This window comes from Durotheca rogersii (genome assembly GCF_024521655.1).
Source record: "Durotheca rogersii strain YMJ 92031201 chromosome Unknown GGS23scaffold_5, whole genome shotgun sequence".
NCBI classification, from domain to species: domain Eukaryota; kingdom Fungi; phylum Ascomycota; class Sordariomycetes; order Xylariales; family Xylariaceae; genus Durotheca; species Durotheca rogersii.
In genome coordinates this window covers 2,634,129-2,659,964 of record NW_026251236.1, presented here as the reverse complement: position 1 = coordinate 2,659,964, position 25,836 = coordinate 2,634,129, and the positions used below count along the sequence as shown (strand labels likewise).

Below are 25,836 nucleotides of genomic sequence, written 5' to 3'. Positions count from 1 at the left end.
CTTATTATTTAATTTATTACTTAGCTAGATTACTATCTTTATTATTTTTACCTTAATTAAAGATTCGTTTTCGCTATTAGATTCGTCGTTCTTCGATTAGTGTATTTATTTTAGTTATAAGCGCTTAAGTTACTTCGTCGTATCGCTATAACCGAATAAGTAACTTTTACGTTTTACTTCTTTTCTTCCCTTACCTCTTATGCCTTCGGGCTAGCGACTACTATATCTTATCGATTAAGGGGTATAACTAAGATACGATAACTATATTAGATTCCTTATTTCCCGATTAGTATAGCGGTACTTATTTTATTTATCTTAGACTATCGTATGAGCTATAGTCTTCGATAGAGTATACTTTCGAGTGAACCTATCCGGGTTTCTAGTATCGCGTACGCTCTGCTCCTCTTCACTACGTAATATCTTGACTATAAAACCCGATATTAATAACTATTCGCAAGTAAGCATGAAGACGGTAATTCCCTAGATCGATAGAATCCGTACGTAGGAAAAAAGTCCGCTTAAACCGTAAGTAATAAAAAGGACACCGGGGGAAGAAGAAGGTGGGACTCACGACTAAGCTAGACCCCCGCTCTACGGACCACCCCTTCACGGACCACCCTTTTTATACGTGTTTATATACAAACGATTTTTCCCCGTAAAAAATCGGAAAAAAGTCGAAAAAATCGGAAATTTGATTACGTAATCAGCTTACTTAACTCAATTAACATATGGTTTTTTCGGGTTTTTCAGTCTGTAGGGTGGGGAGTTTTATACGATTTTAGGTTTTTTTTTCTTGCACTAACAGTTTCCTATATAATTTATTAGGGAATGTGATACAATGGTACGAAATCACCCTTTTAAAGTTTTTTTTTACCATAATAAAGTGTAGCTATTACATAATCAAAGATAGGCTAATTAGAAAAAAGGTTATAATTACTTAATCTTATTTTTATTACTTCATTTTATTTTTATTTAATTGTTTATCTAAAAAAATAGGTAAATTTTTTATTTTTTTTAAACCTCATTTTGTATGGAAAACCTGAACTTTTCAAATTCACCCGATTTCCCATACAAAATTCTGAAAAAGTTTTAATCAAAAAACGTCTATTTTTTAAGATAATAAATTAAATAAAAATAAAATCACCTAATAAAAATAAGATTAAGTAATTATAACCTTTTTTCTAATTAGCCTATCTTTGATTATGTAATAGCTACACTTTATTACGGTAAAAAAAAACTTTAAAAGGGTGATTTCGTACCATTGTATCACATTCCCTAATAAATTATATAGGAAACTGTTAGTGCAAGAAAAAAAAACCTAAAATCGTATAAAACCCCCTACCCTACAGACTAAAAAACCCGAAAAAACCATATGTTAATTGAATTAAGTAAGCTGATTACGTAATCAAATTTCCGATTTTTCCGATTTTTTTCCGATTTTTTATGGCTTTTATTAAAATAAACTTTTTGTATGTAAACCCCATACAAAATGCCTGGTCCGTGAAGGGGTGGTCCGTAGAGCGGTACCCTAACTTACACCATAGGATTAATCGTAATAAAATAGGATACGCCGTGTTCCCAGCGAGGATCATTGCCCCCATAACGATGAGTACGAAATATGAGCTTCCGTAGGGGATCATGTTTAGATCCAACACGCTCATACCGCTTTTGTTGAAAGCGGACACGCCGTTAAAGATCCCATTCCACCATGGCGAAACTAGGTACATCAATTAGGGTCAGCTAAGGGTTACTTCGTCAGGTCGATAATACTAAGCAAAAGGAACCGCGTCTCGCGAATCGCCGGCGTCAGACGATTCTGATAGAACGAGAAGAAGTCCGGTGGACTCCCGAGAGAAGCTAGAAAAGTGAAGGGAAAGGGGAGGAGTTAATAGGTCGCGTCCTACTTACTTGCGTTGTCCCTGGCAGGCTGCGGCAGGTTGTGAGCCATCCACGCCCCGAGAGAGATGCAGCCGATAAATTGCCAGAGGAAGAAGTATAGGGGGACGATGATGGATAGAAGCTTGAGGGCGCGATACTCGGTGCTGCCGAGCTTCTCTCGTTCCTCCCTAGTTAGCCCGCGGACGCCCTTGCGTCCCACCTCCGAATCTTCCTCTGTGGGCGCTGCAGCGTCCGCATCCGCCAAATTGCCCCCTATTGAGACGTCGCTGGGTAAGACGGTTGTAGCCTTGAGCCTGGCCTGGAGGCCATCGACGAACGAAACGCGCTCGGCGCTTGCCAGTACACTCGAATTTCCCCCTTCGGCCAGGGCCGGGTCGTCCACCTCTCGACTTGAGGAAAACATGACGGAAGGCTGCCTCCTGCTACTCGAGGGTCGGTCTGAAAGGGAGGCGGGATCTCCTTCGAGGACTTACTTCCTGCTCACGAGGGTTCTGAGCTTTCTGATGACGGATAGGAGAGTTGGGTTTCTCCCCTCAAGACGACGCTTCCGCTCCTTGCGGACGATTTCCTTGAAGCGAGACTCGAAGACGCATTTCCGAACGAGGACAGCCCAGATAGATACCCAGATGGAGCCGCCGAAGATGATCAGGAGCCAAAGAAGAACTTGCTGCCAAGTCGTCATCTGACTGAGGTTCACGGTGTTGAGGCCAGCCTCCGTCATGGCGGAGGTGACCAAGAATAGACTGTCGACATACGAGATGCTGAATTTAGGGTTGGGGGAACCCTAAAACACTACCGATGTAACTAGGGGAACGATAATGAAGTACGTATAGAAGTTCAGAGGAGGGAGAAGAAACCGGAAGTTACGCATCGCGTACATGATGAGCCACGTATCTCTTAGTTTGAGAGGTGCGGGAAGAGAGTGCAACAAGGCCTAAGGGGGAAGGGGGAAGTGGACTTTGTCCTTCTCGTCCTCTATAATACCTATGTTTCACTCCTCTCCCCTCTCCCCCCTCTCCCCCCTCTCCCACCCCTCTCTCTCTCACCACCTTCTGCTCTGGGAGAAGGAGATGATGGTGGCGTTATTTTTGCAGCTGATTAGAGCTCGTGTAGACCGCCAGACCTCTTTCTCTAAAACATACCAACTCACGTTTTACCGCTCCCCCCTCCCCCAGTCCTCGTTGGGTCCTCTAGATAGGCGTCAGACGTATGAATCGGGAATCGCACCACACTGTGGCCTACTCGGCAGACCTACCAAAGGTAATGCCCCATCCGCATACAGAGGGGGGGCATCCGCAATGAGTGACGCCAACTCGGGATTCTTCTAGGGCCATGTGCTAGGAAGGTAATTCACCCTGTCCCTCCCCCATTCTGCGGGATTAATACTGTGCAGCATACGATGTCGAGGTGGTATTCATTTTCATCAGCTACAAGCTGAAAAGCAGACGAGACCCAGTTACATGGGGCTTCGGCGCCATTTGACAAGGCCTCGGGATATATTTACGCGTCGTATAGAGCAATAACGGGCACGTGTGATAGTGTTTCGGGCTTTCAGAGCTCATCGTGGCCCAGTAGGTCATCGGCGATTACAGCTGCGGTGCCGTTTGTGGTCTCCTCGGCCTTGCTTGTCGTCCGATTCTCTACCATCTTAGTGGACGGAGCTCGTTCCGAAGTATCGCTAATGGTTGAACTCGTGTAATCGGCAGCCTCAGTGGCAATGGTTTTCCTGTCGGACATTAAAAGGTGTGTGTGTTAGAGCTTCTACTTTTCTAAATTTACATGCAATCCGGGGAAATATGCTACGTACCGAGAGTAGATCTAGCCGGTATAGGACAGATGCCTCGGTTGCAGTACCCGAGCTCGGCGGGGAGGGCCAATGTTCTGGCGAGTGGCCGGTATCCTTCCTTTCCGCATGAGGCCTTAAGATACGACAGGCATGTGTTTCTCGCTGCCGCCAGGGCACTAGAAGGGGGGTGTCGCCAGGATCGCCGCGGGGGGTCATGGGGGTTGCTCCTCTTACCTCGTCTCGCTAATGCACACGTCTAAGATCGCTTGGTCCTAGCTACATGCGCCACTGTCAGGGTCCACTCGAAACCGGCGAGAGTAATGAATGGTTGGGTGGTATCGTTGGATGGCCTGACCACCTCCCGGCTTGAAGCTGAATGAAGGGCAGGCTCCGATCGTAGCGGGCATCGAATTTACTTCCGTTGGCAGCGAGAATGTCTCGGTGGTGCGCCTGGGTAGTGTCGCCCTTTTATGTCTTTCGATCGCATTCGGTGGGAGTAGCTACGCCAATCTCGAGGTTGGAAGGGGGCGAAGCGAGAGCGCTGAATGCGAAGGTATCATCTAGGATGGGATGTGGTGGGTGGAAATGTGGGGGTATTCAATCGATTACTCAGCGTAGGTTAGTGGCGGAAGGCCCTCATTATGTAATTTTCCGACGAAGCCTCCAGGATGATGAAGCGCCTAGGAAAGAGAAGACCCTGGCGCGATGTCGTCGCGCGCACACCATAACCGGCCCACCCGCTAACGGGCGGCTTCGTGACATCCGGATCGGTCGACATGGGCCGCCTTGAGGGGCTGGCGACGCGCGAGAACTGCGCTGCGGGCATTTATCTTAGCGTCGTCTGCCCGTGGCGGTAACATTCACGCTCGTTGGGGGTATTCTTTCCATCTCCATCGCTCGTCAGCGGTCCCTACATCTATCTGCCCCCTCTTCCTGCGACGCCATGGCCGACGAAAATCCGCGTGGCGGCGATGACTCCGCGCAACCCGACGAGCGGGTGCCTCTCCTCGCTGCCGGTGCTGCTCCAGATGCGCCAGACACAGAGGCGGTCCCGCGCGACGATGTGCCTTTCCACATCGCCTCACGGCTCTACCTGTCCCACTTCCTCTCCACCTGGAACTCGCGCGTCTTCGAGTTCGGTGCTGTCATCTACTTGGCCGCCGTCTACCCCGGCACCCTGCTGCCCATGTCGGTATACGCGCTGACGCGGGGCCTGTCCGCCATCCTGTTTGCGCCCGCCGTCGGCCAGTACATCGACGCCGGCGACCGGCTCCAGGTCGTACGAGTATCAATCGGTTCGTTCCTGCGCCGGTTCCCGTAGCATCGTAGTGCCCCACTGACGCGCTCTTCTCCCGTCTCGGACCTGTAGTCTTCCAGAGGCTCGTCGTCGCCGTGTCCTGTGCTGTCTTCTATGTCATGGCCGTGCAGACCGGGCTCGACGGCCGGACCAAGACCGGCATGTTGGTGCTCCTGTCGTTGCTGGCCTGCGTTGAGAAGCTCTGCTCCATCATGAACCTCGTGTCAGTGGAGAGAGACTGGGTGAGTGCGTGTATTCTCTATTGCGCTTGATTTCTTAGGATGTCCTTACTCATAACATTCGTCCTCAGGTTGTCATAGTCGCCGGAGATGACCTGGGGGCTCTCAGTTCGCTGAACGCGCGCATGAGGCGCCTCGATCTGCTTTGCAAGCTTCTCGGACCGCTGCTCATCGCCCTGATCGACGGCTTCTCCACCAAAGTGGCCATTGCCGTCAACTTCGCTATGAACGTCGCATCCGTCCCCGTCGAATATTGGGCTATCGCCCGTGTCTACTACGAGGTGCCCGCCCTGCGCGCCCCCAAGGGACAACATCTACAAGTCCACGCTGGGCCGAGCACCGCCCGGCCTGGTGGAAGCGGGCACCGGGTCCTGGCGAGAGTTATGTCGGCGCTGAAACGGTCTCAGAAGGACTTTCGGTTGTATTTTCGTCACCGTGCATTCTTGCCTTCCTTCGCCGGCTCCCTCCTCTACCTCACCGTCCTGAGCTTCGCTGGCCAAATGGTTACGTACCTGCTATCGACGGGCTACACTAGCACCCAGATTGGTGTTACTCGGACGGGTAGCGTCGTCTTCGAGGTGCTCGCCACCTGGGTGGCGCCCTGGTTGATCGGCCTGATCGGCCCGGTGAGGGCAGGCCTATGGCTAAGTAGCATACAGGTCAGCATGCTCGTCGCCGGGCTAATAGTGTTCTGGGCGTATGACGGAATCGACCCTTTCGTCTCCGCTAGCGGGCTCGTGGGCGGCACAATCCTCAGCCGCCTCGGCCTTCGCGGCTTCGATCTCTGCACGCAGATCATCGTCCAAGAGGTGAGTCCCATCGTTCTGCCGTCGGCACAGCTCGTCCTGAGCCTCATTTCTCACGCACGAACGAGCAGGATGTCGAAGCCGAAAACCGCGGTGCGTTCTCTTCGGTCGAGGCGGCCTGGCAGAACGCCTTCGAGCTCGTAGGCTACGGCTCGACAATCGTATTCTTTCGCCCGTCGCAGTTCAAGTGGCCGTCCCTGATTTCTATAGTTGCCGTCGGCACCGCGAGTCTGTCGTACACCTCCTTCGTCTATAAGCGACGCGGCCACCTGCTGCACCTCGAGAAGGTTGCCGCGCTTTGCTCGAGCAGGGAGGAGAGGCGTCAGAACGCCGAGAGGAGCCTCGAGCGCGTCCTGTCAGAGGGAGAAATCTGAGCGGGGCCACCTCCGTACCACGGCTGCGCAGCACCATTCGAGGAGATACGCGGGTTCGGCATGTGGCGGATGAACGCGTTACCGAGATATCTTGGTTTCGTCTAGCGTTCCCTTTTCTCGTGAGGCCTTCATTCATAATCCATTAAGAGGTACCTACGTAGTGATATGCAGCGGCATGTAGTACCGAGGTATGCAGTGTGCAGAACGTGGTGTTGATACTCCCCTGCTTCTTAGCGCCCCATGCCACGTTACTTTTACCACTTACTGAGTAGTTGGGCTTCGTACATCCACGGAGGGGGGGGACATTCTGGGTAGGCTGTTAGGTTAGGTAGGTGGGTATTCATTAATTAGGAGGCGGTATACCTCCCAGCAGAAAAAGGCCTGAGAGGAACCGGAGAGAATAATGGCGGAGGGGGAGAATAGTTAGTGGGGACCCCTCCAGATATATCACTAGGTTTAGAAAAGGCTTTACCTTAGGGAGGGAAGAAAAAGGGATAGGCTACTACAAGAAAAACCAACTATCTTTACTATTACCGTCCCTTCAGAGTCGCTTTAAAGGCTCTAGTTTGGTTAGAGACCAAAGTACCTAACCTATTTACTATTTAGAACCTAGATACGGCACCTTTCAGGTGACAGAAAACTCCCTTTAGGAGGGCTAAAAGAATAGTTATGTAGCCCAAGCATAACACAACCTATTTTCTAGCATAAAAATAAACATCTCCTAGCGCTTCCACCGGCAACTGCTGAGGGCGATTCAGAGGGCTATTTTCAAGGCTACAAAAGGTTGCAGCATATCAGGGGTGTTGGTTGTGAGCTTTTCATTAACCCCTTAAAGAGAAGTGGCCTAGCTCTAAAACCCAGGTGGTCTGAGACTGTCCCTTCACGGAGTATGGGGGTTTTTGAGTAATTTCTAAAGCACTGCGTACTTGGCTAAACTAATTTTGGTGATTTTCCTAATCACTACCTAAGCAGTGCCTTGGTAACATAACGAGGGTAGAGTATTCGACCTAGGGGCTGTTGTAAGCAATCCATGCGTAATACAACAGACGAAGTGTATCAGGAAGATGACCCAGCCACGGTGATGGTATGGGACGTAGATTACTATTCTCGTCTTATCGAAGAGGAACAGCACATCGGCGAGAAGGCAATCTCAGACAGAGTTCTTTCCTATCCTGCACGTAACCCCCGCCATGCCAGATATAATACTGGCTTCATTCCTCGGACCTCGAATTCCACAGAATCCCTGATGAACAGCTTGACGGCGCTATCTGGCACCATGATGTGCAGGTGTGGGACGTGTGGGACGGCGAGGTTTACGAAGAGCTTAGGCTACCTGCACCTGGGTCTCTTCTCGCGCCCTAACAAGTACACGGGGAACCGAAATGTCAACATTTAATGCGTCAGTATTTTATACAGCACGTTGATGATCATCTACGCCCACGATGATAATATCCGTCTAACGCTAGCTTTAAGAAAAGTGACAAGCACAGAACTTATCCTGCTACGATACTGATGTGTTCTTTCCCTCCATCAACATTCAGCTCGTGCGCTCTATTAAAGCATAGTGAACTTGTCACATTGTTCCACGAGCTCGGTTATGGTATGCACAACCTCTTGTGGAGAGCCAGATATGTTCGTTTTCACCGAACCAACCGTCCGCCGGACTTTGCGGAAGCACCGAGCGTGATGCTCGAGAACTAGTGCTGGATGAGAGACGAGCTGAAGAGGATGGGCCTCCACTTCACTCACCTTAACCCTTCATATATAGAAAAATGGCAAGCTACGAACCCTGGACAGGTCCCGCCCGAGAAGATTCTCGATGAGATGTCGGAAAAGCTTCGCAAGAGTCAGTATCTCAACAGGAGCCTCTGGCTTCTTTACCAAATGTATGACGTCCTTGCTGATGGAATATTAACTACGTGCTAACTCACCTATAACTATAGCGCTACAGCTCAATTTTATATAGCAGTTCATAGCTCCATAAGCCGCGAGCAGCTTCTCCGGGTTGATGAGACGAAGCTGTATAACGACTTGGCTGACGAGGCAGAAATGATCACGAATGTTTCCCAAAGTGAAGAGGATCGTGGCAATCCTCACCTTCACTTTGGCCATCTGGTTTCTAGCTACGACGCTTATCTTTGGTACGTATTCAGTTCTGCTCCTATGGGCATCATGGCATACTAACAGACGCCTGGATTGGTGCGCACGTATCCGCCGCCGAAATGTTCTAGGCTGTATTTGCCGAAAGCCCCAGGAGTCGGAAGACATGGAACCGATATCGCAAAGGTATTCTTGAGGATGGAGGAGGCCGAGACGAGTGGAGTATGCTTGAGGAATTTCTGGGCCACGCTCCAAGTGCGGATTCTTTGCTTCGGGAACTCGGTCATGAGAGCACTTTAGGAATGTGATAGAAATAGTGATATCAGGATCGCCATTCTTTACAAGGATAGTAGGCAGTAAACATAATCAATAACTCCCCTACTCCCCCCCCACACCTAGAAAACCCGGTTCAGGTCTAGCTCAAGCGGTAATACTCGGCATCGCCGACATGGGGCCGGTACAGTTTAAGCTCTATGCGTATTACTACTCCTGGGTCAGGGTGTGTCGATCACGTCTTCCAATCTTTCCTGGTAATATTACTACCAACTTCTCTCACTGCCCGCTCTCTCTATCGCATGCAAGCAGGGCAATCAACTCGTATACAACACGTTCAAAACATGCCCGTTTGCGGACTTTGAAGAGTAATATCCACCGTAGAAGCACCTGATCGGCAACTTTTATCAGAATACTCCAACGACATCTCCCTTACGACGAAGCACCGGCTACTACCATCACGAACTGGGTTTCCAGATAGGTATTTCCGAAAGGACTTCTAACTGTTCGGACTTCTCCAAATGGTAAGGATGTTCCGCGGATCTCTCGTCCACCATCATACCAAAATTCGGAAATGTCGTCATTGGGTGTTGGACAAGTCATCAATGGTATTTTACTTACTACGACATATTACTTCACTCCAAGCAAACAAACCCCATGTGCATGTAGCTGTAACAGGAATCCAGGCTTGGGAAATCTGCTATGCTTTCAGTTCAACCTACGTCGCATCACGGCCACCTCAGTGATTGCTTGTCTACTATGCTCTTGCATTTGCCGTAGTGAGTGATATCTCCATTGCAGGGTCCAGAGCCAACACCAAAGGGCCTTCGGTCTTTCGACCACGTTGCAGGGGAACACTCATCAACCAACTGGGTAGATTGGGTTCTTCACCTGCCGTCAAAACTATAAGGCAGGGCTAGTATCTATATAATCAGGGAGTGAACCACTACTTTCTAGATAACCCTCCCGACGTGTCCAGCACAACCATCCGCTTCATCAGAATCAAGTTGCATACCTAACCGGTAATTCATCCACATCCACCAACCAACGATGCAGTTCTGCAAATTTCTCGGCGCAATTGCCCTTCTGGCTGGAGCTACTCAAGCCTTAGCGCCCCCAAAAGTTGTGAAGCTTCGCGACTTAGAGGACCGCCAGGCCGGCACACGTAAGTTCCTGAGTAGAGTAGTAATGAGATACCTTGAACTAACTGCCAAAGCCCCAAACTCACCTTCTACCGAGGCGAAAGCCAAGGGGGGCAACGGCGCAAAGGAAGATGCACATTAAACCAGGTGGCTCATAGGGCGTGCAGTGGGATTTTTTGAGAATGGATCTGGACGGCAACGGTTTCTCAAGCATCCTTGGGACGTCCTGGACTATTAAATAACGCATAGGTAGTATCTCTCGCTGTACGAGCGTCATGAGGCGATGGTTGCCAGCGCTCAGCATGCCTCTCGTTTGCTGGGGCATTTGATAGTTGCATTTAGAAGCCCAATTTCTTCTCCAAGATAAGGGGGCTAACAGAGAACCTAAAACCCATAAAGCGCTTTTTTGATAGTGCGTAGAGGATGATTAATTCTAGAGCGTAGCAACTTTGTTGTGGGTTGCCTCCCGTCCGTTTACTTGGACTGGACTGGACGCAACTGGCCTGGGTTGAGTCTACGTCACCTAGTTCAGAACAGCAAGTTCGGGCACATCGGCTCTTCGTGTAGGTCCATGTCATCTAGACTTACGCTGGTTAGGACTAGAATGGAGCCTGGGTGAACCGGAGCGTGGACTGTGATCTAAACACGTTTAAATAATCTTTGTATCCGATCGATTTCCCCTCCCTTAGTATTCTACTGCACCACCTAATTTACCTCTTCCACTCTTTCTATGGTCTTCTTACATATAATGCCTTCATCATCACGCCACAGAGAACTATTGTCTCTCCTACAACATCTCTGTGAGGATGAAACTCGCTTGAAAACAAAGGCATTGCTTCATATTCCTGCCGAGCCTCCAACTCAGGGCCGTCGCGCATACTTCGTATGGGTTGACGTGATTGACGCCGAAGCTACCCACGATATCCAGCATGCTGTCGAGCATATCGACGCCCTATTAAACAACCCGGGCCCGGGTCCTCTCGAATGGCCTAGTCTATTTACATTTCACATCGGCAACGAAAAACTTCCTAAACGCCCGTCTTTCCTTGCAGTCGTTGGGCAGGAGTCGAGTGCTTCCTCTGCCAGCTCCATACCCAATAGAAAGCTGAAGCCGTCATGGGGAGAATGGTTTAGGGCTACGAGAGTTAAGGAATATCATTACGCAGCACTCGAAGGAGGTCTTGAAGATCTACCGCCCATGGGCAATGGGACGCATCGTAGGTCCCATGCTAATCGTTTCGCTAAACGATGTGGTCTCGCCGCCACAATTCTCGCAGCTATCTTTGTTATTGGGTATGTTGCTTGTCGAGGTTTTAGCCCTAGGTGGCCAACCTACGGCTGGATTCGTTATCCGACCCCAGGCAGCGAAGGCCCACGTCGTCAACTTCGAATTTATTATCACAACGCAAGTGATTGGGCTGCCAATAATCCCCACGAGAAGGACGAGTGGCGTGTCCGAATAGATGATCAAGCATTGATCCCGGCCGAATTATACGATGATGACGAGCACCGGTATCAGGAATGGTTTCGTTCCAGGTGAGTCCGCAATAAACTGTCCACGACATCTTTCTTACGCTCAGCTCCAGATATCCCAACATCGCCGAGGTCGTTGATACGAGGCAGTACATACGACCAAGCTGGCTGGGTTCTCTGGGCGTCGTTGTCCCATCCGATAGCGATTTCCATCTCGCCCATTGTGTGTTGGCATTTAGAAGATATTGGAAGGCAAGGGAGTCCGGCCGGCATGTCTGCCCAAGGGATATTGACTATAGTCATATCAAGCATTGCCTTGACTGGTTTGACGAATATGCCTTCCCCGTAGGCCCCCGCGTTACCCACGGGACAGAACCTTGGAATCTGTATTGGCAAACAAAGGTGTGCTTCTGAGTTGTCGTCAAGATAGTACCGAAGTTATTAGCAACAAGGCTTGGCAGCTGAATTGACGATCGGAACTTTCCGATTATACCGACAAGCCATCCCTACTCTAAAGCCTTGGCTGCGTAGCCCACCTTGTTTATTCCACTGGTGTATTTTAGGCGACCTCATCAGCTTCTCATACAGCTTTCACTGCGGTAGCGGCTCGGAGTCTGGGTAATTAATGATACCATACCATTGACAATCTAGAACAAGAGAAGTGGTATTCCAACAAACAGACGGCCTGCATTAGCGTAACGGCAGACTCTCTCCACTATTTATTAATTGAAATTTGAATATATCTGTTGGTAACCCACCTAAGGATCGTAATATGTGTGAAGTGGAGGCCTGTCCGCTACTATGAACAATGTCCGTATCCCTTGTCTCCAACAGCAGCAACTTACCATGATTGGCTATCTTTCAGCGATATGCGTTTTCAGTCGATGCACATACCAACACTATCATGACCTGCCTAGCTAGGGGGATCATCCAACATATCACCCGCCCTGCGTAAGGCCAAATTCTGAACTACAGAGTCCCGGTGGTGATTTGGAGCACTCAGGTGAGATGAAAATTCGCAAGAATAAAGAGCTTTATCGTCATAATATCGTAAACACGGCTAGAACCACCGTCGGACCTTTAAAGCATTGTCCTAAGGGACCATTTAGATGGTGCGGGTACGTTGGCCGGCATTTCTTCAAGTCGTGATAGTTGAATTATTTTCTACACACATCCTTTGTGGCCTCCGGGGGGAGGTTCAGGCTCTTATTCCAGCAATTTGCTGTGTGGTTGTAATAGCCATGGTATGCCCCAAGTTCTCTCTCTTCGCGAGGAATAATAATCTAATATGAAGGGCAAAATCAATTGCAGCCTCAATCTAGCCTGTCGCTATGGCTCATACCTGTCAGCTTTGTCCTACTCAGCATATCTCAGATTTATCACTACATCTCTGCGTATGTGAGAAGTTCGAGTGACGGGACACTGTCGAGCCGCGGTATACTCATAACTGAACCTTATGCTTGCGAACACAATTACTCTGTCGAAATTCTATCGATTGACCCCTTGGTGATATATATCAATGGATTCCTGAAGGAGTTCGAAATAAAGCACCTCCTGGAAGTTACGTAAGTCAAAACGCACCACAGAAATAGTAGCTGCCTTTGATGCTAAGAAATCATGTCCAGAAATACCCAGTTTGATCACTCTTACGTCTACGACTCGGACTTGAAGTCTGTGGTTGACCAACGTTACCGAACATCTCAATCAGCCATGGTCAGCCCCAAAGACTTCGTCAGCATATGCCTATCAGAAAGAATGAAGTCGCTACTGGGTAACATCCAGCATATTGATACTGAACCACTACAGGTGGTCAAGTATGAGGGTGGCGAACGGTTTCGAATTCATATGGACTGGTTTGATAGACCACGCAACGAGACTTTTAACCCCAAAACGCCCTTCAGGTCATACAACCGCCTGGGCAGCATATTTGCGTACCTAGAAGACGGCTGCTCCGGAGGAGAAACTTATTTTCCGGACATCAGAGGGGTGGCCCCGGACGCGGACGGGGATAAGTTCACGAGAACGGAAACCGGAGAGGGGCTATTAGTGAACCCGCGGAGGGGAAATGCGGTGTTCTGGAATAATTTGTTCATGAATGGGTCTGGGGACCCGCGGGTCGCCCATGCCGGCCGTCCGGTACTGTCAGGGAGGAAAACTGGCATGAATCTCTTTAGCTACTACTATCTAGATGTCCCTATCGCCGGCGGAGAGTCTGGATGACAAACCGTAGGGTCAAAAGCCGCGGATACAGAGATTAGGCCTCAAGTATGCAAGAGCAATAACGACCTCTCGAAATGGCAGGTTCTCATACGGTGGGTTGAAAAGACTAGCCTAGAACCAGTGGATGTGTTGCTGGCTTGAATATAGCATAGTCGTGTAACCCGACATCTGGTAGATATCATGGATGGTAAGATAAAGCTCCAAGTTGAAATGCGACTCCGTATACGGCCCCGCCCAAAACTCTACCCAGCTACACGGGCCGACTTGTGGGCCTACCTGACCTTTGTGATCATCAGGGCAGTCGGATTGCTCCTTTTACTATACTGAGAAGAGATCAAGAGGATATACTGTAGCACTACCCCAGTCACCCCCTCCCCCCCCCGCCACAACGTGTAAGAAGGGAGGCATTGGACAAACTAAGGTAATATTCCGTTATGAGACCCTGAACCTCTCCCCCGTACGGCTAGGATGATAACCTCAGCCCGTTGTTCAAACTACAGGAACAGCCAATATACTAGGACTAGGTTTTGCCCTAGTAAGTTAGGATACCGCTCCACGGACCACCCCTTTACGGACTACCGCGTTTAGACCTACGAACGCGTTTTTTAACGCAATACCGTTACTTAAATAACCCATAATTTCTCGATTAGTTTTAATCCTCCGTAATTTATCTTACCATTAACTTATTCCTAAATTCTTTCTAATTCTCGTAATGCCTTTAAAAAATACCTAAATCCGGGCGAACGCCGCCGTATATATAGTTTTATACGGTACGAATATCCGTTAAGCTATCCTTAGAACCTATACCTTTCGTTCCTACCTAATACGCCGTATAGCTAATAAACCGATAAGAAAAGAACTTAATAAGGATCGTTAGGCTTTATTACTTATTTAAGAAGCCGAATTAATTCGTTAGGTTATCGGGTAAGTTAAGTTAAGCTTCGCGCCGGCGTTTACGTAGTTTAGGTTCATAACCTAATACTTATTAAACGCCGACGGCGGCTCTCGAAAGCTAGGAAAGTATTAGCATTACCGTTTTCTAGCTCGAAACCCGGAGGTTAAGTCGTTTAAGGCTACGGTCGTCGATTATAAGCGGATTAAAGGCGCTACGGCGGTAAATATTAACATTTTTTTCGATAAGTTAAAGGCTTTTTAATTAATAATTATTTTTAACGAACGCTTCTTTAACGTTAATAAAATAAATATCGCTAAAAGCGTTACCGGGAATCATTAGGTAATTACCGATATTAATACCTAAAGAATACTTAAGAAAGGCGTCGAAAAAGGCTAATAAATTATTACTTTTAAGTATATAAGTTACGGCGGAAGGCCTCTTTCTTCCGTAATACTTTTTAGGGATATCGACGTTTAAGCGTAGTAATTTCCTAACGATACTCGCGAATTATAAGAGGATAAACGGTTTCGGGTATTACCTAAAGGATAAATTAATAACGTTATTACGTTATATTAACTCTAAAATATCTTTATTCCTTATATTCGGGTTCGTTTTAGTAATATATAAGTAATTTTAATTTACGACGACTACGAATCGTATATTAACGACGACTTCCTTTAACGCTATCTTTAGAATAAGATATAATTCGTCTTTTACTAGCCTTATTATAGTTACGTCGTTTAGGTCTTAAACGTAAAAGTATTCGGATTATTAAAAAGAAAGCTAAAAAATCTTATTAGGGAGAGTTAAAACGTAGCTCTTAGCTTATGCCTATCGAAAATAAATATTTTAAAGGTATATCGATTAATTAAGATTTAATCGATAACTTCGCGAAATATTAAGAGCGTTTAGAAGACCTTTAGGATTATTCTACGGGATCGTAAAAAGCCTTTCTCGTCGAGATTCGTAGTTTTAAAGGATAAGGATATCCCTCGGATATAATCGGAGTTATCGGAATCGGTTACGCGACCTAAAATACCTAATTTTACGACATTATTAGTTCTAGAGTATATTAAAACGCCTTTTAACGGTTAGGAATTACGAAATACCTTTCGGAAAGAGATACTTACTACGGTTAGGTCCGAAATCCCGGCTTTAAGGCTATTAATTCGGAAGGCTAGTAGTAATTAGGATCGTAATTAAGGTAAAATAACGGCTCTAGAGATATAGGTTAAGTATACGGTAGTAAAAAACGAAAAGAATATTCCTAAGACCCGTCGGAAGGTCCTCCCGGCGCTAGGTAAGCGCTTCGTACGTATAGCTAATATACGGCGAATAAAAAAGTCGTTAAGAGGGAGAATCGTATATAAGGACGAGGTAAGCGACGAGGAGGTACCTAACGAGTAAGAAACGGCGTAAGAACTGGCTAAAAACGAGGGATCGTAAACGAAGGATTATATTAGGATAATAACGCCGTAATCGAAGGATTTTAATTAATTTTAATAGTCTAAATAGCTTTAATTACTTACGTAGTAGTAGTAATAGTAAGGGTTTTTTAGGTAGTCCGCGAAGGGGTGGTCCGTAGAGGGGGGGTCTAGCTTACTGCTTATTAGCGTCGTGTCGTCTATCTATACTTACTCTAAACCTAAGCGGATATCAACACTAGAGAGGCGTCATCAATCATCTCCACCTTGCAGGCCATCAAGCGTCACCTCAATAGTGAATTGATGCGATAATCACGCATTCAAAAACACGGCCCGAGAATATGCTGCATGAGTAGTCGCACCAATATTGCTGCTGCGAGGTTTCAGACTAATATTTCTTGCTTCAAGACTACCTAGAAACGAGAGGGACGAAGTGAATAGCAACGATGAAACTCGAATTTGTGGAAACGTCCGTCGCCACCATCACTCAGGACCTCGACAACCACTCACTCTACGATCAGCGCTACTCTTAAAAGATATTATACTGATGATTCTCGCTGTGCTTAGCGTTATTTCTGTTTTCAAGGTTTCCATGTTCTACGAAGACAACACTACGATGACCCAACGTCAATCCGAAGCTTCACAAACCCAGGATCTAGGGCCAGGATCTGCATCGGGGAGGGAAAGCTGCAAATGTGGGGACACTGTTGCGGAATCCATCACCAGCCGCTGCAAATACCTACGACAAGATGGGAGCGGCTTGGTTACATGACTATTGTCGAGATCATGAGCTCACTAGAGAGTTTGACAGGTCTGGAGGCAAGCCTAATGGGGAATGGATATATTTGGTGGGGCTTGGGTGCCCCAAAGGAATAATTCCCGGACAGATCAGTGAGAAAGGCCGATAATAACACGTTCAGGATATCCAAGGTCCCCGAGTGGCACGTAGTGCACTGTGTCTTCTATTGGAGGAAAGAATATTGGTTTAGACTCAATGGGGAAACATTGGATCCCTGTTTCAACATAGAAGAACATATTAAACATTGTAGATCTATAATAAGGGGTAGCCCTGGCCTAAGAATGGGGACGTCTTTCTCAACTAATGCCGATGTAGCATAAACGATGGTGTATAATCAATCACAAGCAGTAGCTAATATGATATTGGCATAGGTAGCGGTCTAGACTATAACCCCACTTCCCTCAATACATGTGTGCCCAACTACCAGGCCTTATACAACATAACCACTTCCAAGCAACCTGCTGATTGATGAGTTGCATGTTGAATAGGTGAATATGGGGGCTATGCAAGCTTGGCAGGCGATTAAATGTGAATGTGAGACCAAGTTGATTACCGTATATAGGTATTTAATTAATACTTTCAAGTTCTTCATAGTGTAGCTGCGCTACCATCAGCGACCTTGACACGCGTTTAAGATTCCCATAAAGCTGATGGATTTATTACTAAGGAAGAACATAGGTTAATAATGAAGAGAAGTATTATTTCGTGAAATCAATAATGTAAGTGAACTACATTTAAACTAAGAGAGCTTATAAAAAGGTGCGCCCACAAGACTCAACACAGAGAGTTGTGAAGGTGTGGTCTGTGGAGGGATGGCTAGCTCAAGAGACTTAATACTCGTGATTGTTTCTTTAATATTATGTAATAATTATTGTCGCCCCGAGCTTCTCTCATGGAACCGAGATTAGACGGCCTACCTTATCCATCGAAAACGGAAGTTCGTCATCCGATATTCCCCTTGTTAAAGAACTGCAACCTTGGATATACATTAAGGAGATAATGACGATGATGATATTTTAAGTCTTTCGAAAGTAGTTGAGTGCAATGGGAGCATTAAGAAAATTTCGAGTAGGTAAAGGCCATTATTACAGAAAGGAGGCACGTTATGTATTGCAATTTCTCTACCTGCTACAAACAGAAACATCCTGAAGTAAGTACCTATATAATAGCCTATTAAGGCACCGAAACAATCGAGACTCTAATAGTGACATTAACCCCTTTTCGTTTTACTACCAGGTAGCCTGTCCTATGTGTAAGCCATTAAATACCTAACTCCTCCCTTTAACCAAACGGCAATATTAAAGAGATAAAGACGTAATCAGTTTCCAACTCAACGGACCCTATCCTAGAGGTACTGTATTTACCTCAGCCACACAGGCTTACGTTGCGCGATATTCAACCAGAGTTCACAACATAAACTCCATATTTAGCTTGCTGTTTCATGATAACTAATAATTTGAGGCTAGTCATATAGCTACTCGTAACGCATCTTTGTTATAATACCAGAGTTGGTCACCTGGGCTTTCCGTTTGGATACCGGCCGACAGAGGGGTTCGTGAGGCGCAATGTATCCCCCCGGGGAGATTACCATAATACTGAATTTCTCCACCCCAGTTTCATAGCATCAAATCCTTGAGGATAATTTTTTCTCTGCTTTGATCGGGATGTTTGGTACTTCACCAAATCAGACGTTAATATCGAGGGAGGTATCAGATGTTTCCTTTTCCAGGCGTTGCAGCCGTCTCCGTGAGACTCACGATCGTCGCGGGTTAAATTTGGGCGTTCTAGCCTAAGTGCCTGACCGAAGTCGCATACGGTCTGTCAGCTGCAAAGTGGAATCTCGTCAGCGGGCCCTGGCCGCAGATGATGCAGTAAAACTGCCAGGCTATAGCATGGCACATTGTGGGACAGGTAGGGCCACCAGTGGTTCTTGAGTTGTTGGGAGCGAGAATGATGAGAACGGGGACCTAATTGAGTAATATGGCCAAACTGCAGAGTAGATCTCTCTGTAAATCTATAACTAGACGGTGTCTGTAGGGTATGACTCTCTCCAACAGCTGCTCTGGCAGCGGTAGCGGGCTGACATGTGAGGCGATTCAGTGAAGTGAGGATGATGAACTGTGATGATGGCAGTCGTTGTTGAAGGGCATTTGGATGATTCCAAGTTTTGGGGGACCCTGGATATGATATAAGCTAGTCCGACGCGTAGACGGAGGTGTCGAGGGAGAGTGCTGTTTAACACACTAGCAAAGATAGTAGTAACGTGAGACAAAACTATAACAGTAATAATGGGTAAAATGCGAGATGGCGGAGCTTCGGTAGATACGTTTACCAATCTAAGGGGTCTCTAGCTACCTGCCCAGAGGGTTTTCAGGGGTACCCTACGGAGTCGCATAGCTACAACTGGGAAAAAACTCCACTTTTCGGTCGAACGCCCCAGTTTTATCGTCTACATACACGCCCCCAATAGGAGGAGGTATGTATGTTTGATGCAAGTCCCCGATAGCTTCATATTGTATTCGTAGTAGCTTGTATATGTACGAATAGAGTTATAGGCTACCGAGCTACCCCTTCGCGAGCTAGGTATTTTATATAGGTTTATATATAAACGATTTATTACTATAAAAAACCGGAAAAAAATCGGAAAAATCGGAAATTTATTTACGTAATTAATTAGCTTAATTAAATTAATATATGAACTTTTCGGATTTTTCGCTTAGTAATATAAGAAATTATTTACGATTTAAGGGTTTTTAAAACTATATTAATAATTTATTATATAATTTATAAATAAATCTATTAACTATACTTTATATCGGCTTCTTAACTTATTTCTTTTACGGTAATAAAGTAGGTCTATTACCTAATCCTTTATAATATAGATAAAATAATAATTAAGATTATGTAACTTTTTTGTTTTTTTTTTTTAAATTAATTAAGTATTAAAAATGTTAATTTTTAGTATTCTTTTTTAGAACCTCTTTATATAAAAAAAGAAGATAGTTAGAAAGGTAGAATTCTTATTATAAAAATAGGTACGATTTTAAAAAGTTTTAACCTATTTAAAAACGTAGTTTTCTCAAAATAATAAATTAAATGAAAACGAAAATAAAGAATAAAAATAAGATTACTTAATACTAACCATTTTTTTATTTATAAAATAAAGTATTAGGTAATAGACCTACTTCACTACCGTAAAAGAAATAGGTAAATATATTGATATAAATATAGTTAATAAGATTATTAATAAATTATATAAGAAGCTATTAACGTAATTTTAAAAAACCTTAAATCGTATATAACTTCTAATATTATTAAGTGGAAAATTCAAAAAATTTATATGTTACTTTAATTAAGCTAATTAATTACGTAAGTAAATTTTCGATTTTTTTGATTTTTTCCCGGTTTTTATGGGGATAAATCGTTTATATATAAACCTATATAAAATACCCGGCTTGCGAAGGGGTAGTCTAGCTTACTTATTAGCCGACTTAACCAGAGGGTAGCTCCTTCCCTACGTATAATTAAATATTCAACCTGCACCTTCCTACCTACCACACCCCTAGGGTATACGTACCGAAAAGTGGAGTTTTTTCCCAGTTGTAGCTATGCGACTCCGTAGTACCCCTGAGTGTCAGGTAAACGTATTGATAAGGGACACGTAAAAACCCTTGCAATTAGGTATATTGCCATAATAGGAAGCACATTAGAGCCCATCCGGTTGTGTCCGGCCAGGCCATTTGCCTAACCCAGATGAAACCTACGTTGGCTCTGTCCATTTTACTTCCCCTCCCCTATGTCAATCCCCAGCTTCCTTTGCCTGTAATCCCACTCCTATGCCTTCTATGCTGCACTTGGCCCTCCACCAGTATGAATGACGTATCAAGCACCATTAGGATACGACGTAAGATGGGTTAATATTACCGTTGGAAAAAGAGAGTCAACAAGGGCGAACATAATAAAGACAACTGCAATGATGGCGGCAACAGTGAAGACAATAGCCTTTTTCCACAGCATACACAACATGTAACGCCTGGCTTCAACCTATGACAGGTTGCGTTTTAACACTCTAGAAATGTGATCCACACTTGGAACTTGGACTGCACAAGCTTTCATTTTCTCATATCGGCACTGGTTACAGCCTGGCTCTGGTAACTAACAGGCTTTTATCTTCAGTGTGCGTCTGTGCCGGAAGGTTCGGGGCCAAGACCTGGTCCGCAACACTAGGAGGTGGCTTGTTATTACCTAGGAACATAGCTAGAAGGGATATTACCTCCAAACGCGCATTCACCTTATAGGTTGACGGAGTCCCCCTAACAGCGATCCGCGGTTAGTTTCTATCGGATACTGGCTTGTAAGATCACATAAATTAGTCGACTCGTATGTTCTAGTAGACTACGAGGGCTCCAACAACGGTAAGATTAATCAGTCAGGGGCCGGGTATTGCCATTCATACGCTTTGCTGCCTTGCCATGTCACCGCAACCGCAGCTACCCTACGGACATGATGTTAATATCGGGTCCTGGCCCTGGTCGCAACGCCAGAGGTAAATACCCCTTGACCACCCCTTACTAGTTACAACAGAAGGTTCACACGCACACGCACAAAGTCAATGGGTTGGCCGTGAGTAGAACCCAAAACTGGGGGGCCTCTACTGGACTGAGAGCGGAAGAGGGGTATAATAACCTCTCACTCTCACCCTCACTCTCTGTTCCGACAAAAACACTCGAGCCATTCCTCACCCCTACCCTCGACAGAATCCCACCCCTACCATCTGCTAATACTGTATGCATAGCTAGCTTTCTGTCTGACTAGGTAGGTAGGCCTCTACCCTGGGACTTCGAGGGAGGTAGACTCGGGTTGAAGCGACGAGCGCTTTCTTTGTTTGATCGTCTCAAAGGCGAGCATCGCGATTCTGTTGCCAGCCGTACCCCAAAAGGCCGACCAGCAGACACTGTGCCGCGGGCGTGGGCGTGTTGGAGGATTGGGGAGTATTACCTCCATGTCCACCCTCGGCTGCGCAGGGCTGAAGTACCTTTCGCCAACAGTCACGACACCCATCACGTCCACCCCCCCCTCGCCCCTTGTCGGGTCGATAGGAAGGATAGGAATCGAATTCTAGGGGTCTGCCTACCTAGCAGGTAGGTACCTAAGAAGGCGCTGAGGAAGCCGGTCTATATCGCTAATACCCCGAACACAGGAGCACGGTTAGGCGCCGAGGGCGATACGCGACACCGCTGCAGATAGGTACCTAACCACTAGGTACCTACGGCACGACGAGAGAGCGGTAAGACACCCACCCACCTACCTACCTAGGTATATAGGTAGATATCTGCCGCCAGCGTCGCGGAGATAGTAATTTGGATGGGAGAGATCGCGGCGAGGGTGGTGTCGGGCAGGACGGTATTACGTGTGGATACTTACCCTCACGTACCTACCTTTAGGCGAGGTACCTCGTTAGTATTACCGGGCGGCAACCGCCCCCCACCGCACCTACACCATGCCACCGCCTCGTCACACCTCTCCCTCTTCCTCGTCTTCCTCCGCCCCGCATCCGTCACATCACCGCGGCCGACCTCAGCATCCCACTTCGTCAGCTTCACCACGATCTGCCGCCACAGGCCCACCCCAAGCACCGCGTGCGTAGCCCTCTATCGCGGACGATTGCCGTGCTGTCCGCGTAGCAGAAGCATCGTTTCCGTCCTCCCAGACCCGGCTAACTGAGCATTCCAGCTGTGTCGCTTCGCCCAGGTCGTGGGGCCAAAGCTAACCGTCGCTCGTGGCTGTCACGACTCTGTGCCAGGCTCAACCGCCTCAAGCTCTCCTGCTTGACGCCAACACCCCTCTCTGCCCCCCCGCAGGCGTCCTCCTCCTCATTGCCTGGCCCTTTCTCGCCTACCACCGCTTCGTCACCGCATCGCGTCGCTTTGCGTACATCGGCCCGACGTACTCACGTCGCAGCCCCACCACTCCTGCTCCCGTCACCGCACCCGCGGGACGGCGTGCTGGCCTCGTTTAGCACGTCCGATATTGGCGATTCATTGGTAGCAGCGAAGCCGACCACCCTCTTTGATCTCTACGCAGCAGCCCGCTGTCTCATTTCTATTAGGATGGATTTGGAACTTGACCCCAATCACAGGATGGCGGGCCGAATGAAAGCTGGAGACGAGCGTGGTGCTGGTCGTCACGGCGAACCCATGAGCTCCGTCGCAGGGCCGTCTCGTGGCGGCGAGCAAGGGACGACCAATTCTTTCGTTAAGTTGACCCCGGTACAGGAAGATGCCTCGACGCCCGCGGTCGCTCGCTCGTTATCTTACACTCGGCCGGTTACTCGGTCTATGGGCGAACCGCTCTTTGGTCCCCTACGACCTGCTTCTAGAAAGGTCACCTTGTTCCGTCGCAAGCTTTCTCGCGCTTCCAACCGGAAAAGTGCCCCACCCGGTGCTTCTTCTAACCTTGAAGACGCCAAAAACATTGTTTACGACGGTGAAGAGCCCAACGCCGACGTGGGCCCGGATCGGGGCCATGACGGCCACGCTGGCGTCGAGTTCGGGGAGGCTCTGGAATCTCCACCGCTGCGGAAGCCCAAGGGACGTCGTTTTTCCTCGAGCCAACTCCAGGCCCCGACGCGACGATCGGCCCGCATAAATGGACTGCAGCTTCAGTCTCGAGACACGACACCCTCCATGTCTTGGGCTCGACAGATAAGCCGCGCGGAAACGGCACCGGTAGCCTTAGAGCCTAGCGGCCTCGGCCGACCAATCCGCCGTTCCGCCCGTGACTCGAAGCCCTTGCTGGAATTCCACAAGTATTCGGAGCTACCGCCAGAGCTCAAGATTATGGTGTGGGAGGCCGCGATCGAGCCTCGCGCTGTATACGTCCGCAACCGTTCTGCGGCACCCCACCTCTTGACACCGGCCGACATTCAAATACGGGTCCCGACCTGGTTCATGGCCTGCCAGCTGTCAGCGTGGGTGGCGAGACGCAACTATCAGATGTTGTTCAGTCCTCGCGCGCCTTCGATCCCACTTGCTCTACTACCTCACCAAAACATCAATCCCGATGTCGACATCGTAGTGTTCGAGCCGTGCAGCAGCGGTTGCCGAGGATGTTACTGCGCGTGCCACCAGTATACCGACGAATCTCGTCACGCCGTTCGTTTCCTAGCCGTGCAGACCGAGCCCCCCAACCTCGCCCACAGTGCCTTGCCGTGCTGGCTGACCCTTTCCCTATCGTGGCCCAACGTGGAGACGCTGTATCTCATGAGACAGGCAGTCAAGGGCGTCGACAAGACGGACAAGGCGATTGTCCGCGTCAAGGCGAACAGCCATGAGGAGGAGCTTTTAAAGCTGTTCAGCGAGTGGAAGGAGGATATTGGAGCTCACGTGAAGTTGACAAATATCGAATTTGTGGTGGTGGTAGAGAAGGAGACGGGCGGAGATGCGAAGGATAGATACAAGTGGGTCCCTGATCGCGCGACTGGTCAGCTCCAGGATGTCATTCTCGGTTGAAATCAGGAAGAGGAGGAGGGGAAGGGGGCTCATATTGCGTTGGTTCGGGAGGTAGAGTGCAACGTTAGTCTAGAAAGATACCCAGGATCGCGGCCGGAGACTCTCGCTAGGATGGGGGATCTCGGCTGACATGAGGCCAGCCCGACGGGTCTTTGTGGTCCGGGGTTCCGTACGAGGGCCTCACAGTGTTGTTTAGACTCTCTTCAAGCTGCACGGGTGCCAGCTGTGGTAAGTAATACCAGGGAATTGAAACTGATCGAGTATTACGACTGGGGAGCATCTTAAAGCACAGTGGCGCCAATATCCGCTCACACCCAAGTCACTTACTTACCCGGCGGCCACGGCGTAGGTAATATGTCCTACCAAAAACACTCGGCTTGCTGCCGAGAGCAGGCATAAGGCGTAGCTATGAGTATAGTGGCAGAGGCTGTCAAGTCGTGCCGCGGGTGTCGGCAGGGACTAAAAGTGGACCACGGCCGTCTTGGAAAAGGGGTTACCCCTGAATGATACGATACCATGGGAGGGTTTCGCCGAATACCCTTACCAGCGCCACCAACATCGTCGATTGCTTCCACATCGTGGCACACGAGAAGCTGCGGCGGCGGCACCATGGCGCTAGGAACTGAGCACAAGCAAATTTGTACGCAGCTCCGTAGCTGGACAACACGTCGCACGCCGCCGGGACCCGTCTCAGTTGCGACACTACTAACCCGCCCTTTCTCCTAACTACCTCGTTCGCAGGTGGGCCTGTGTCTACGCTCCCTGGCCACCAGATTACACCTACAAACGAAAGCCCGCCCCACGTGTTCGTGCCCCTCCGTCCCACCCCTCCCCGGACAGGTAGGAGGCATACCACGCGCGTGGGCATACGGGTATGTATGCCGGACGGCCATGCCTACGTCTACTCTGTTTCCCGCCCCCAAGGGACGAGGCTAGGCTCGGTCGCGGGTGGGTTAGGTCCCGCGGTGCCCGTCTGATAGGCTCAGGGTGCAGGGAGGATCTCCGAAGTCGTAGCATCGCGGGCTTTCTTGTGTGAGCAGGCGTCGTAGGGGTCGGTAGGTATACCTAATATAGAGAAGAGTGCTGGGGAGGTCCCAGAGCTAAGTAGGTTATATAATAGAGGACAGGTTCGATTCCTGACAGCGCTACTTGGTAGTCTCTATTGTTTAGTCTATCTCCCAGGACTGGGCCGAGTTTGTATTCATCACATAAGCAGTGCTCTCTCCCTTTTCCCGGCAGCACTAAGTTACCTGCACCACCACCATTTATTATGATGGCGTACGATGTACGTTATAAGGCAAACGTTAGATTGCGGGAAAGAATTAATTAAGTACACTTCCGTACGGTGGTTAGAAATACGAAGGAGTAAGGATGAAGCTCGGTAAAAAGTAGGCTTCTCGCTTGATCCGGTTCGAGGTTAATGGGCTATAGATGACTTGAGAAGTTCGAACCCCGTACAAGGGCCCGTGGTGCCATGGTATACTGCGAGTCCACGCGTGTGGCTCGGGTCCCAGGCCGCGTCTCGTCTCCCTGGGGCGCACGCTTCTTCCTCCATCATCTTCGTGGCTGAATTCGCGTTCCAAACCTGCCGGATCGTT

General features: G+C 48.2%; 6 protein-coding genes across 6 annotated transcripts; 5 read left to right on the top strand and 1 right to left on the bottom strand.

Moving 5' to 3' along the window:
* Positions 1–1,337: 1,337 nt before the first annotated feature.
* Positions 1,338–2,933, bottom strand: GGS23DRAFT_560221 (cation transport protein-domain-containing protein). The gene is made up of 2 exons (XM_051515876.1): positions 1,909–2,933; positions 1,338–1,717 (listed from the first exon to the last, which is right to left on the bottom strand). Exons 1-2 carry the CDS (start codon positions 2,300–2,302, stop codon positions 1,398–1,400), a joined length of 714 nt encoding a protein of 237 aa, XP_051374384.1. The 5' UTR covers positions 2,303–2,933; the 3' UTR covers positions 1,338–1,397.
* Positions 2,934–4,628: 1,695 nt separating this feature from the next.
* Positions 4,629–6,401, top strand: GGS23DRAFT_595187 (Ferroporti-1; the record flags this gene model as incomplete). Its single annotated transcript, XM_051518273.1, has 4 exons — positions 4,629–4,980; positions 5,055–5,224; positions 5,293–6,030; positions 6,099–6,401. The coding sequence occupies 4 exons, from the start codon at positions 4,629–4,631 to the stop codon at positions 6,399–6,401; spliced, it is 1,563 nt and encodes a 520-aa protein (XP_051374383.1).
* A 1,261-nt stretch (positions 6,402–7,662) lies between these two features.
* On the top strand, positions 7,663–8,796 carry GGS23DRAFT_560213 (peptidase M3A/M3B). Its single transcript, XM_051515875.1, has 3 exons — positions 7,663–8,098; positions 8,151–8,237; positions 8,333–8,796. Exons 1-2 carry the CDS (start codon positions 7,914–7,916, stop codon positions 8,167–8,169), a joined length of 204 nt encoding a protein of 67 aa, XP_051374382.1. The 5' UTR covers positions 7,663–7,913; the 3' UTR covers positions 8,170–8,237; positions 8,333–8,796.
* On the top strand, positions 8,226–8,801 carry GGS23DRAFT_595186 (uncharacterized protein; the record flags this gene model as incomplete). The annotated part of the gene is made up of 3 exons (XM_051518272.1): positions 8,226–8,287; positions 8,345–8,542; positions 8,633–8,801. 3 exons carry the CDS (start codon positions 8,226–8,228, stop codon positions 8,799–8,801), a joined length of 429 nt encoding a protein of 142 aa, XP_051374381.1.
* A 3,876-nt stretch (positions 8,802–12,677) lies between these two features.
* GGS23DRAFT_618833 (2OG-Fe(II) oxygenase family oxidoreductase) lies at positions 12,678–13,609 on the top strand (the record flags this gene model as incomplete). Its single annotated transcript, XM_051520964.1, has 3 exons — positions 12,678–12,787; positions 12,820–12,954; positions 13,015–13,609. The coding sequence occupies 3 exons, from the start codon at positions 12,678–12,680 to the stop codon at positions 13,607–13,609; spliced, it is 840 nt and encodes a 279-aa protein (XP_051374380.1).
* An 8,508-nt stretch (positions 13,610–22,117) lies between these two features.
* GGS23DRAFT_560203 (uncharacterized protein) lies at positions 22,118–24,513 on the top strand. Its single transcript, XM_051515874.1, has one exon. It carries the CDS (start codon positions 22,838–22,840, stop codon positions 24,236–24,238), a length of 1,401 nt encoding a protein of 466 aa, XP_051374379.1. The 5' UTR covers positions 22,118–22,837; the 3' UTR covers positions 24,239–24,513.
* The last annotated feature ends 1,323 nt before the right edge of the window (positions 24,514–25,836 follow it).